The sequence below is a fragment of the Schistocerca serialis genome, chromosome 2 (genome assembly GCF_023864345.2).
Source record: "Schistocerca serialis cubense isolate TAMUIC-IGC-003099 chromosome 2, iqSchSeri2.2, whole genome shotgun sequence".
Lineage (NCBI taxonomy): Eukaryota > Metazoa > Arthropoda > Insecta > Orthoptera > Acrididae > Schistocerca > Schistocerca serialis.
The window spans coordinates 504321021-504335625 of NC_064639.1; the positions used below are offsets into that span (position 1 = coordinate 504321021).

Genomic DNA, 14605 nt, shown 5'->3' on the forward strand with positions numbered 1-14605 from the left:
AACCCCTATGGGAAGATATACACTCGACTGCTCGTTGTGACATGGAATCAGAAAGCCTTGAAATGTCGTCTTGAGTGATCTCCAAAAGCCATTAATAAATTTAAAAAGTCATCAGGAGGAATTTCTTGGCACGTCTCAAACAGAAGCTGAATTGATATTTGTTGAGACTATTGGCTGAAAGCTGCCATCAAAGTATAGGTCTTCCGAAAGCATTGCAAACATGCTCTCTATGGCTGACAAATCGGGGGACCTAGAAGAACACAATGAAGAATGCAAACTCAAAAGGTAAAATTTTTTTAAAAAGTTCGTTCTTAAAAACTTAGAGTTGAAAAAACGACGTCTTGCGTCGATCAATAAAACCTTTGCCTATGCAGGATGTCAACTGAGTGCTTGGCGCTCCATTTTTTCAACACAAAGATAAAAGCCAAATTGACAGTTGATGCAACAGTTGTGCTTTGCTTATACTGACTGACATTGAATATAGTTTTAGAAGTTCTAAGTTTCGTTGAGAGAACTTTTCATATTTTTTTTTTTTACCTTTTAAGTTTTGCCTTTTGTAGCGTGATAATGTAGGCCTACCAATAACAACTGTCATTCTTACATTCCCTTAACCTTAACTTTGGATTTGATGATGGCAGTAGCAGAAATGAAATTAATAATGAGGAAATATATGAAACGATCTAGACAGTTTTAATTGCAAAATATCCTCAGCGAAGGATCTGTACGGTCCTCAAAGCCTTTTTGAACAGCTGTGTGGTCTTGTATTATCTTGCTAGAATATGCCTGGCCATGAGGAGTATAACAACAGTGTTTATCATTCTTGCTGACGATTTAGCATTATTGTTTGTTCATATAAATAGGCTACTGCAATAATAACAGTTTCTGCAGCAACAGAGGCGCTTATGAAAACGTTGCTGATGGTGATGGTGTGACAGGAACTGCCAGGCTCGGGCGAGGAGCGAGAGCTTCTGGCGCTGCTGTGCCGCGTGCACGAGCTGGAGGCAGACAAGATGGCGCTGCAGGGTGAGCGGCTGGTGCGCCAGTACGAGCTTCAGCGCCGGGATGCCCTGCTGCAGCGCTATGACAGACAGCGGCAGCTCTGTGAGGCCATCATCACGCGACAGAGGCAGCTCATGCAGGGTAAGTCTCCCTCTCTCTCTCTCTCTCTCTCTCTCTGTCTCTCTCACTGGGGAGGTATCAAGAATGGTGTTCCACAGGGTTCAGTCTTGGGTCCCTTATTGTTCTTAACATATATTAATGACTTGCCACTCTATATTCATCAAGATGCAAAGATAGCTCTTTCTGCTGACGATACAAGTATAGCAATCACACCCAAGAAGCAAGAATTGGATGAGGAAATTGCAAATAATGTCTTTAAGAAAATTATTAAGTGTCTCTCTGCAAATGGACTCTCCCTAAGTTTTGAGAAAACACATTTTATTCAATTATGTATTGTAAATGGCATAACACCACTGATAAATATAGACTGTGAACGGAAGTCTGTTGCTAAGGCAGAACACTCAAAATTTCTGAGTGTGTGCATTGATGATAAATTGAATTGGAAGAAAAACATCGATGATCTGCTGAAACAGTTAGGTTCAGCTACTTATGCTATTAGGGTTATTGCAAATTTTGGTGATAAACATATCAGTAAATTAGCCTACTATGCTTATTTTCATTCACTGCTTTCATACGGCATCATATTTTGGAGCAATTCGTCATGAAGAGAGAAAGTATTTATTGCACAAAAGCGTGAAATCAGAATAATAGCTGGAGCCCACTCAAGATCACCTTGCAGACATTTATTTAAGGAACTTGGGATATTCACAGTACCTTCGCAATAAATATATTCACTTACGAAATTTTCATTAATAACCCATCCCAATTCAAAAATAACAGCGAAATGCATAGCTACAACACTACAAGAAAGGATGATATTCACTATTCTGGATTAAATCTCACTTTGGCACAGAAAAGGGTGAATTATGCAGACACAGAAATCTTTGGTCATTTGCCAAATACTATTAAAAGTCTGACAGATAGCCAACCAACATTTAAAAGCAAATTAAAAGAATTTCTGAATGACAACTCCTTCTACTCAATAGATGAATTCTTAGATATGAAGTAGTAACTGTAAAAATAAAAAATAAATAAAAATTATTAAAAAATAAATAAATAAAAAATTAATTAATTATTTTGTGTAAAGAAAACTTAGCTTAAAGTGACACGTTCCACGTCAGTATGAAATGTATTCATGATCTATGGAACAAAGATTAATGTATGTATGTATGTATCACACACACACACACATATGTGGACACACGGATGAGTAAGAACTGAAATGGATGAAAGTATAAGAAAATAGAAGCAAAAATGTTCGACTAAACATCTGTCTGAAAATGAGCTGTTTGCAAGATAATTGTAAATTTGTGTTTATTAGGCTCCATTGACTTCAGTATAAAACATTGATCTAGTTAGTACAAATGTATAGGAAGTGAAAGGTATCCCAGGTTACAGCTACTAATTTCACCCAATCCAGTCACATCTGCCGTCCCCATTCTTCACACTTGTCAACTCACAGACCTACAATCCATCGGAAAAAAAACAATATTTTTATATATTTTTTCTTTGATGTCATTGTGACTTCGCGCTAATTTTAGTTGGTTTTCGCCTTTCACCATCGATGTACTCCCTCAAATTTCATCTTGTTTCATGTGTTTCAACCCTTTCGTAATTTTTCCCACGTATTTGAGTGTATTTTTGCGAGTATTTTCGGACGTAATTACGAATTTTGTCGCGTTTTTTTTTCCACCACTATGGATCCTTGCTCCTTCCATCTGTGCCAATACAGAAAAATTTCCTCATCTCTAACCAGAACCCGGCCCCACCTACTCTTCCTGCATTGTTGCTTGGCTCATGTAATACCCCCAAATAGCCTTACCGTCATAATACTCATCTATGACTGCCACCTTCCCTTTCACAGGAACCTCCACTGTTCAGATTTCGCCAATCCTCAGCCCTCACCAACATAGTCCCTCCAGGAACTAGAGCAATATGCACAATGCCACTTCAGAAAACTCTCAATCTACTCCTGCCTCGGACTAACACTGTCCACCAACACTACAATAGCCTCCAAATCTCCCACATGTCCCCTCATAGCTGACAAACCTGTTTTGCAGACCTACTACATTTACCCCACCCTCCAAAACACCCCTCCTACCACCACACAGAATCCAAAAGCTAAACAGACCCTATACATAGTCATGAACCTTTTCTCTAAAAGCCTTCACCTCACAGAAATGTCAGTCCTTTCCAAAAACCACACCTTTTGTCCCAGTCCCAAATTAAATCATGCAGGGCTTACGAAAGACCTTTCCCTATAATGGAAACACATTTTTGCCACCAACCCTACCAATCAGACTCAACCAAAGACCAATGTTGCACCTTGCCTGACTGAGTTCACTCCTCCATTCAACCATGATCCATCCCCCAGATAACCCTCTGTTAACTTTACAGATCTTTTTAACCTCAGACCTTGCCTCATCATCGTTCCCCAAATCCCTCAACAACCAAACTAACCTTACATCCACAGAAAGAACGACAATCCATCACCTAAAAATTGATCCCAACGTTGTAATCCCACCTGCTGACACAAGCTCCACCACTGTTGTTTTGAACTACAATATTTACCTGGAAGAATGACTCCACCAAATGTCAGATTCATCCACCTACAAATACTGCCACAGTGAAGCCATTCCAGAAATCCAGCAGTATCTCCAGTCTCTCCTGAAATTATTAGGACCATCCCAGAACCTTTCCCCGAAGTCCATCTCTCTCCTCACCTCTACTACCCCCAGACTCCTACCTTCTACATGCTTTCTGGATCTCGAGTCTCTCCTGAAATCCTTAGGACCATCCCAGAACCTGTCCCCAAAGTCCATCTGTCACCTCACCTCTACCTCCCCCAGACTTCTACCTTCTACATGCTTCCTAAATTGCATCAACCAACCACCCAGAACACCCCATTCTGTGTGGTTACTGTGTCCCCACTGAGAGAGTCTCTGCTCTTGTAGATCAACACCTTCAGCGTATTACCTGCAATTTACTCTCCTATATGTAAGATACCAACCATTTCCTCCACCAACTCTTCGTAGATCCTGTTCCTTTATCACCCAGCACCCGGCTCATCACTGTCTATGCCACCTCCCTTTACACTAACATCCCTGATGCCCATGTACTTATTGCTATTAAACACTACCTTTCCCAGAGCCTGACAGATTCTGATCCAACAACCTCTTCCTAGTTGCCATGAGCAACCACATCCTCACACACAATTACTTCTCTATTGAAGACATTACATACAAACAAATCCAGGCTATGGCTATGGGCACCTGCGTGGCACCATCCTTGCCAACCTATTCATGGGCCATCTAGAGAAGTCCTTTCTCAACAACCAGAATCCTAAACTTCTCACCTTTTCAGATTTATTGATGACATCTTTGAGATCTTAACTGAGGGAGAGGACACCCTGTCCACATTCCTCCAGAATCTCTACACCTTCTCCCCCATCTGCTTCACCTGGTCCTTCTCAACTGAACAAGCCATGTTCCTCAATGTCGACCTCCACCTCAAATATGGGTGCATGAGTACCTCTGCCCATATGAAACCTACCAACCACCAGCAATACCTCCAGTTCAACAGCTGCCACCCATTCTGTACCAAGAAGTCCCTTCCATACAGACTAGCCATCCTTGGCCATTGCATCTGCAGTGACAAGCAGCCCCTCTCGAAATATGCCAAGGATCTCATTCAGGCCTTTACCAACCATAATTACCCTCTCATCATGCTGTGAAATGAGAAATGTCCTGCCCACTATCCTCCCCAACCAGCCCCCTCCCACAGTGGTATTCCATTGCCCACAATATCCTTGTCCATCCCTGAACAACCCCTGGTCCCAAGCCCTTGCCTCATGGCTCATATCCCTGTAATAGACCTAGATACAAGACCACTATCACCTACTCCAGTCCAGTCACAAATATCACCTATCCAATCGAAGGCAGGGCTACCTGTGAAACCAGTCATATCATCTCTACCAGCTAAGGTGCAAACATTGTGCTGTATTCTTCATGGGCATGACAACCAACCAACTGTCTGTCTGCACAAATGTCTGCCAACAAACTGTGGCCAAGAAACAACTGGACCACCCTGTTTCTGAGCACACCACCCAACATGACCTTCATTTCAATGACAGCTTTACAGCCTGAGTCATCTGGATTCTACCCACCAGCACCAACTTTTCTTAACTGTGCAGGTGGGAACTCTCCCTGCAATATATCCTATGTTCCCATAACCCATCTGGCCTCAAACTTGGTTAGTCAATGTCCTTATCCATCTAGCCCCTTTCCTGTTTCTGTTCCAGCCCTACATGGCCCTCTACTACACAGATGCACCCATTATTTTTGCTTCTCTCCATTTCCACTACCCTCCTCTCTCACTAGCCCTGTTTCTAGCCCCTTGACTGCACCTAGTTGCCTTACCCTCTCTCCACCTCGTCCAAGCACACTCCCTCTAGCAGCACTTCACCATCCCCCATCCCTACCCTGCCACCCCTTCTCCTCCCCACCCCAGCCTCCTTACCACCACCCAGTTGCTGCTGGTAGTCTGGTACTCTGGCTTCAGCTGCCAGGGACTGTGGTCATTGTGTGAGCTGTGTTTGTGTGAGTGTCTGTTTTTGATTTTTGAACTTGTTGGCTGAAAGCTTATTTTGTGACAGTCTTTTTGTTGTGCCTATCTGTGACTCAGTATCTCTGTTATGTTGTGGTATCCACTATCCTTTTCATAATATTGTTACACTCCATCATAGATTTTCCATCCTTTAATTTTGGAAATGAAAACTTTTTGATTGACTCACCACCTACGTAGGTCATCTCACATTTCACCCATGCCCTATCTTAACAAGAAATATAATGTTACTTCAGTATGCTAATGTTACAGTTTACTTTATATTTGTATCTATTAAAGGAGATGTTCCATTGTATTTAAATAAAATACTGCACTTATCTCTTCAATGTATTCACAAATTCTTTTAAAAACACCCAGGTCATCTTGTAAACCATGCCAAGGCTGTATGATTCTCTGCTGCAGTTCTTCAACTGCGTGCTTTACACTTCACTTTTGCTTGACCCAAGACATAAAAATCCAGATTAGTGACAATAGATGATCAAAGAGGCCATGGTACAGGCTCTGCCATACCAATTGTACCATGCTGGTGCATACGATGTCATATTACACCACCACCAAAATGTGCCACTGCCAGGGTTTGCATGTACCACATTCCCATACCACAGACTATGAATGGAATTTAGGCCAATCAGATATCATAAAGTTTACATTTAAATTTCATTTGTTCTTAGTAGAACAATGTTTCATAATGAAGTTAGTAGCGGCTTGTATTCGTACATTTTAATTAACTCACAAAGGACTTGTTTGTGGCCATAAAATGGGTTTGTGGCATCAAGAGCATGAATACCAGCCTGTAATTTCTTTTATATTTCAACATAATCCTCCTATAAAACTTATACTGTAATCTGACAAGGTCTTGAAAGCTTAAAATGAAGAATTCTTTTGGTGTTTTCATTTCCAGCTGGTGACAGCTTCATCATCTTCAAAATTTTTCCCACCCAGATGGTTATTAAGGAGATCAAACAGATGAAATGTACTGTTGATTGAGTTGGGGATATGCAGTGGATGTTACGTGTGTTACTAATGAAATATTTGCAGTAACCCTTGTATTTGTCCTGCTGAGTGATGGTATGTATTGTCATTCAGCTGAATCGTCCCTTTGTCAGGAGCCCTGGTCATGTGCTGCATTTTCTACTGCAGCTATTACAGTAGGAACTGTGAGTCTCATCATGCGATTGGAATTTTAGCAATATGACAACTAGCACATTCCAGTCACTGTAACCAAATGTCTTGATAGAAATGATTTAAAAGTTTCTGTTTCTTTTCCTTCCTGATGACTGAGGATGCTTCCATTCCATAAAAAATTTGTTGGATTCTGGGTGAACCCATGACCAGTCACATGAATTAATCCACAGTTGAAAAATAACTTCCTTCTTCAAATGAATGCCTGAGGTACTGCAGGGATAGGTCCATTCTGTTCAGTTTGGATTCTGGATTCAACTAGTTGGAGATCTAACATGCTCAAAATTTCCACTGCGTATGAATGATGAGATACACAGTCAGGTGAGAGCCACCAAAGGGATCTGCCACAATGTAAACTTTAGTACAATAATCTTCACACATAATTTCCTCTACTGTTGCGATGTTGCATCATGGACAAACTCCACAGGGTGATGAGGGTGGAACTCATTTGTTAGACTTGCTCTTTGTTGAATTTCTGTATCCAAATGAGGACATATTTCCATGAAACACAGTTTTCACAACATACAGGGCACATGTGTCACTGAATTTCCTCTGAAGTCCAACTTCTTGGCACGCAAAATTCACATTAGTATCTCCTGCACTACATATGCCATCTTGCACTGGCAGCAGTTCACTAACCTTGCACCACAGAATACAGTGTAATAACTATCTGCCACCTGACATATGCTGGCACCTAGAAATGTACAGGTCTGAAACTGAAAATGGTATGCAGTTGTGGTGTGACTCAGTACCATAGTAGTTAAGTGACACGTTACTGATACAGAGGTCTGGGGTTCAGTCTTTGGATATTTTTCTGCTCCTCATCACTTCTTTGACTCTTGGAAATGTGTGTTAATATGACAATTACTGAGCTGTACTGTGCTTTGGAGTCTATGCTAAACTGTAGGTCCACTTATAACTGGCAGGAATGTCATTTTCTAGGTCAGAGTAAAAAAAAAGTGCATGCCACCTTCAGTAGTGTCAGGTATTGTAAAGCACTGTGGTATTCAAACCATACTGCAGAACAATGGTAGCCTTACCCTTACTTATACAGTAGGGACAACAGGAGCAGATTTACACAATTTTTTGGGTTTAATTATTCTATTTTTAGACATTGCACTAATTAACTAATTTTTCATGCTAACTCACTAGTTAAACTTTTAAACTATTGTTGTATTTATTAATCTATGAGTGCATGCTGAAAAGTAATGCCTCCAAATTTTTTTACATGATAACTTTTAAAGTTTTTAAAGAAAAACGAACATTATTAACATTCACCACCTCCATTCTCAATGTCCACATATTTGCAGCCCTCAGCTGCTAGGAGGCTTTGAATTGTAGTGTATAACATGGTGGTGTGTAATTTAATTATGTTGGTGTATGAGAAACAGCATGCTGTAATCTAATTTTGAATTCAAAGAGTCCCTTCACACATGGAGTACCCTCTCCTCTTGCACGACAATGCCAGACCACATACAACCACTGCAACATCTGAAAAATACAATGCTTTAGGTCCACTGTTATTGATCATCTTTCATACAGTCCTGACTTGGCCCACCTGATTTTCATCTGTGTCCATAACTTAAACAACATCTTCAAGAACCTCACTTTTATAGAGATGAAGCAGTGTTAGCAGAAGTGAGGTTGTGGCCCTATCAACAAAGTCAAACATTCTACAGTGTCAGTATCAACATACTGGTTTCTTGTTGGGAGAAATGTGCTGGGGTGACTATGTTAAGAAACAAAAAATGGAGACATGAAGAATGAAGATGTAGAATGCTAAAAATCAAACAATGGAAAATCCAGGATGACACAATGATGATTCACAAAAAGGCTAGATTGCTACCCACCACCTAGCAGAGATGTTGGGTCACAGACAGGTATAGCAGAAAGACTACTAAACTTGTAAGTTTTCGGCCAGAAGGCCTTCTGAAATATAAATTATAGATACATGTACACATTCACACACACAATACTATTGTCTGTGGCTACCAATGCCTCAGCAGCCAGAGACAGTGGTCATGTGTGTGTGAGCTGCATTTGCACGAATGTATGTTTGTATGTTGTCTGTTTCAGAAGAAGGTGTTCTGGTCAAAAACTTATGTATTTAGCAGTCTTTTTGTTGTACCTATCTGTGACTCAACGTCCTGCTATATGATGTAGAATGTTAGTAACATTTGTTTTATATTTAAATCTTGAAGAGTTTTCACACACAAAAATTTCTAGGCAGTACTTTTCAACACACCCACCATGTCACAAGTATTCTTGCCCTATTAACAGGGTGTGTTTACATAGTGCCTGTGTTATGTTTATACACCCCTAAAGTAATTAAAATGCTGGGTATATATTGAACAAGAGGACAAACTTCAGTACATGATTCCTCACTGGAAGAGAAACAAAAAAGTTCATATCAACAAATGTCTAGAAGTAACTGGTACATTACATTCCATTTTACGTAGTTTTAATATTTTCTGGGTCACAAAAGCTGTTCAGAATGGCCACTGTGTGATGGAATGCCTGTGTTCACATATCATATTAATTTATTAAATGTTCCAAGCTGTTGGCAAATAATCACACAGACTGCATAAACACACTGACCAGGAGTCTGTACATCAGCATTAGGCATACACAACACTGTCCAGATGCCATCACAAGTAAAAGTCAAGGGCGCTTAATTCTGGCAATAGGAGAAGCCAGAAAAAAGGGCCTCTGCATCCCATACTTCACCTGGGAAAGATGTTATTGATTACCCAGGGATTTTCTGTACCTCATAGATGACCATTGTATAGGTTTGTGATGCTGTCTGTACCAAAGATCACATTGCTAGTGAAGAGTACTGATGACAGGAATCCCACAATAGTGGTGGTCTGCTGCAACTACATTTATTTCTCAATATGACCCATGCACACACTACAAACACTATATAAACATATTTCATATTATAAGAAGTGGAAGTACAAACCTGAATTTGTTGACTCTACTTAGAAAAAGGACCCGGTGGTCATAAAGCCATTACTGCATCACAGAATACAGCTATAAATAGGAATATAAAGAAAGGGAGTTCTCCCTGTTTACCAAGAGCAACAAGAGACAGATTTCAGATTATCTGATATGTCAATACAAAAATTTCATCTGCAGCACTGACAATGTGGAGCATCAATGGACAAATTTCAAGGGCATCATACAATATGCTTTACACAAGCACGTGTCAAGTAAAATTATGAGGAACAGTAAAGAACATGTGTGGTGTGACAACTGTGTTGGAAAGTTGCTACAAAACCAGGGGGAGCTTCACTGCAAATTTAAAAGCAGCCAGTGCCTCTGAGGCAAAAATGAAGCCAAAATTAACAAAAAAACCCTGTGTGTGAAACATTTAATGAATCTGAAAGCAAAATTCTGTGCATTGACTTGACAGAAATTCCTAAGTACTTTTCATCTTACATTAAATCAGTGAACAAATTGATACCATTGTCCAGAGACTTTGTGATCATACTGGCATTGAAACAAAGAATGACACAGAGAAGGCAAAAATACTAAACATCTTTTTCCAAAACTGTTTTGCAGAAGAAGATTGCACTGTAGTTCCTCCTTTAAAAATTTATGCAAATAAAAGAATAAGTAACAAAGTGATGTAAAAGCAAATGGAATTGCTCAACAGAGGAAAGGCTGCTGGACCTTACAGGAAACCAATTCAGTTCTGCACCATGTTTGTTAAAAATCATGCTGCTCTTCTAACAACACTGTACAGAGCGTCTCTGAAGGAGCAAAACATTCCCAGTGATTGGAAGAAAGCACAGATCATTCCTGTTTTTAAGAGAGATCATCGAAGAGATGCATGAAACTATATCCCCGAGATTGGTCTGTTGTGGAATTTTTGAACACATTTCATCCTTGCTTATTATGACTTTTCTGGAGACTGAAAATCTCCTCTGTAGGGGTCAACATGGGTTCTGAAAACAATGATCATTTGAAACTCTGCTCTCCCTGTTTGGCTTTGAGGCCCAGAAAGGGAAAAATACTGGCACACTCATAACTGCCTTGTTCTTTGACTTCTGGAAGGTGTTCAATACAGTTACACACCACCACCTAATGAGCATATGCAATATCGGGCCAACTGTGTGATTGGATTGAAGAGTTTCTAGCAAACAGAATGCAACAAGTCATTATGAACAGAGAGAAGTTTTCAGAAATAAAGTAACTTTTGGTGTGCCCCAAGGAACTATTGTTGGATCATTACTTTTCACTATATGTATAAATGACCTAGCAGATAACATCAGAAGTTTGATGAGGGTTTTAGTGGGTGATGCCATTATCCACAGAGATATCAGAACACTGAAAAATTGTACTGAAATTAAGGAGAACCTGAAGAGGATTGAAACTTGGTGCAGGAAGAGCCAGTTGATCTTCAACATATACAAAAATAATGAACTACATACACACAGACAGGAAGACCCTTTACTGTGTGATTACATGAGTGCTGAGTAAACAGCTACTTCCAAAATATCTAGGAGCATGCGTAAGGAGTGAATTGAAGTGGAATGACCATACAAAATTAACTGTGGATAAGGCAGATGCCAAACTGAGAGCCATTGGAAGAATTCTCAGGAAGTGTAGTCCATCAACAAAGGAAGCAGCTCCTAAAATACTCATTCAACTAATACCTGAATACTGATCGTCAGACCGAGATCTGTATTCATAAAAGAGTAAACTGATATATTGCTTCCGCATATGTATAGCTCACGAAAAACCATGAAGTAGAGATATTTGAGCCCACTTGGAGCCTCATCAGCAGTTATTCATCCCACTAACTGTATGTGACTGGGACAGGAAAATGGGGAAGTGACACTGTTATATAAAAAAACCCCTAACACACATCTTAAAGTGGCTTACAGAGTATAATGTAGACATAGACATACTATGTTCATACTTCAGTACCTACCACAACATACACTGTGCATGAACTACCACTTGAACAGATATGCTATAAGCTACTATTTGCAAGAGACTACACTCAGTGAAGTTGTTGGCTACTCAGACTCTCACAGTTCTCAACTGATTAGAGGTCACTTATCTAACGGTTACAGAACGTTACATCAATCCTAAACATATCAAAATATAATTTGACACAGTTGCCATTTTTGTAGCTGAAACTGCTAATCTTATCACATACTGCTGTTTCATCCAATGGTATATTGTTGGATTCCTGGTGACTGAACAATGTTTCATCATTAGAATTTATCCGGGAAAGAACTTGTGGCATTTTTCAAATGTTGCAGAGAGAAAATAGGATCCAGATGTTTAGAGAAGGCAAAGCTATATGTGGGAGAAGCAATACCCGTGCAATTTGATAAACTTGAAATTCTAACCACCTCTCCTTCTGAAGTTAGGATAAAAATAAACTCACTCAGAAGTATAAGCTTGTATGGAACTGATTGCAACTCCAAGTAAATACTAAAAGCTTGTTCCAAAGAGATATGTAGGATTCTCAGCCACATATTTAATAGCTCACTGAAACAGGGATTTTTGCTGACAGATTGAAATATGCTATTGTTAAATCATTGCATAAAAAGGGGGTAAGTATGATGCCAACAACTACCACCCAATTTCATTTCTGACGGCTTTGCCCAAAATTCTTGAAAAAGTAATGCATTAAAGAGTAGTTTCACAATTTGTGAAAATAAAGTACTAACAAAATACCAATTTTGTTTTCCGAAAAACTTTTCACCAATAAATGCTATGTATGCTTTCACTGATCAAATATTAAATGCTGTGAATAATCCAACATCACCAAATGTGATTTTCTATGATCTCTCAAAGACTTTAGATGATGTAAATCATGAAATTCTTCTAGATAAGCTTAAACTTTGTGGCATGAGTGGGACAGTGCACAAATGGTTTAATTCATATTTAACTGAAAGAGTACAGAAGGTTGATATAAACAGTCCACATAATGTGCAAAATCATCAGATTCCTCAAACTGGGGAGGTATCAAGAACTAGGTCCCACAAGGTTCAATCTTGGTTCCCTTATTGTTCTTAATGTATATTGATGACTTTCTGCTCTGCATTCATGAAGATGCAAAACTGGCCTTTTTCCCATAATGATACAATGATACAAGTACAGTAATCATAACCAACAAACAAGAATTACCTAGGGAAATTGTAAATGATGTCTTTGAGTAAATGGAGTCTCATTAAATTTTGATAAAACACAGTTTATACAGTTCTTTACAGTAAATAGCACAACACAATTAATAAATATAGAGTTTGAACAGGAGTCTTTTACTGAGAAAGATATTCCAACGTTTTGGGAGTGTACATTGATGAGAGACTGAATTGGAGGAAATATACTGATGATCTGCTGAAATGTTTGAGGTCAGCTACTTACATAAAAGGGTTATTGCACATTTTGGTGATAAACTTATAGGTTAATAAATTTACTGTACCTATTTTTATTTATTGTTTTCATATGGCATCATATTTTGGGGTAATTCATCATTAGGGAAAAACGTATTCAATGCACAAAAGTGAGTAATCAGAATAATAGCTGGAGCCCAGCCAATATCATCTTACAGACATTTATTTAAGGAACTAGGGATATTCACAATAGCTTCACAATATAGACATTCACTTATGATATTCGTTATTAATAACCCATACCAATTCAAAAGCAATTACAAGGTGCATAGCTCCAACCCTAAGAGAAAGGCTGATCTTCACTACTTTGAGTTAAATCTAACTTTGGCACAGAAAGGGGTGAATTATGCTGCCACAAAAATCTTTAGTTATTTACCAAATTATACCAAAAGTCTGACTGATAGCCAACCATCAACTAAAAAAAAAAAATTTAAAGAGTTTCTAAATGACAGCTCCTACTACTCTTCTTCTCAATCGGTGAATTTTTAGGTACAAATTAGTAATCTTCTCTTCTCTTTTTTTTTAAAAAAAAAGGGAAAGAAAGAAAAAGAAACTTCATATTTCACACCATTATGATGTGTCTAATTCATCATCTATGGAGCAAGTATTAATCTAATCTAAACTAAAATGTTCATGCTAGTCTTTGTTTTTGATCCATTTACAAGCTTCTTGGCAACATCTTAAGGAATTAAATTATAAGATGCAGCTCAAGGTTAATGGCTCAAGAAATGGAAACATTAATCTCAGCAATCATATTTGCACTATTCAAAACAAGTGAACCATTTGTTGGATCAAGATATACTATCTTTCTTCTCCCATCTGTTTTATCAATAGTAAAAAAGGCTCAGCCCTCTAATCCCTTATCATACAGTTTTATATTGTCTTCTTTTTTTCTCCTTTGTCTTTTGCCAGTCTTCTCTCAGGTCAGTATTGTTTTATGCATTGAATTGGTGGCCAGAAATCTTTCCTTAGACCACCACTTCCCCTGGGACAGAATCCACATCTAGTGTAAATCAGTGTTCAAGTGTGAGTACATTTTCGAAATGTTTGTGTAGTGTGTATCTGATGTAGGATGTGGGTACCAGCCCAGTATGTACCTAATTGGATGTGAGGAAATCCCCTAAAATCTACATCCCAGGCTGACTGGCTCAATGGCCCTCATTGTTAATCCATGAGTTGTGTTCGACCTGTATCCCAGAAGTGGCATGTTCATGTGCTCATCCATTTGAACAGATACAAAATTTGCTATGAATTTATGATATATT

At 39.0% G+C, this 14605-nt stretch overlaps 1 protein-coding gene across 1 annotated transcript in view; it reads left to right on the plus strand.

The window, feature by feature from the left end:
• The window catches only part of LOC126457464 (kinesin-like protein KIF19), a 610440-nt gene that overhangs the window by 525832 nt on the left and 70003 nt on the right, over positions 1 to 14605 (plus strand). Inside the window, exon 11 of the mRNA XM_050093755.1 lies at positions 936 to 1140. Coding sequence (XP_049949712.1) covers positions 936 to 1140 — 205 coding nt within the window. The remainder of the gene's footprint in view (positions 1 to 935; positions 1141 to 14605) is intronic.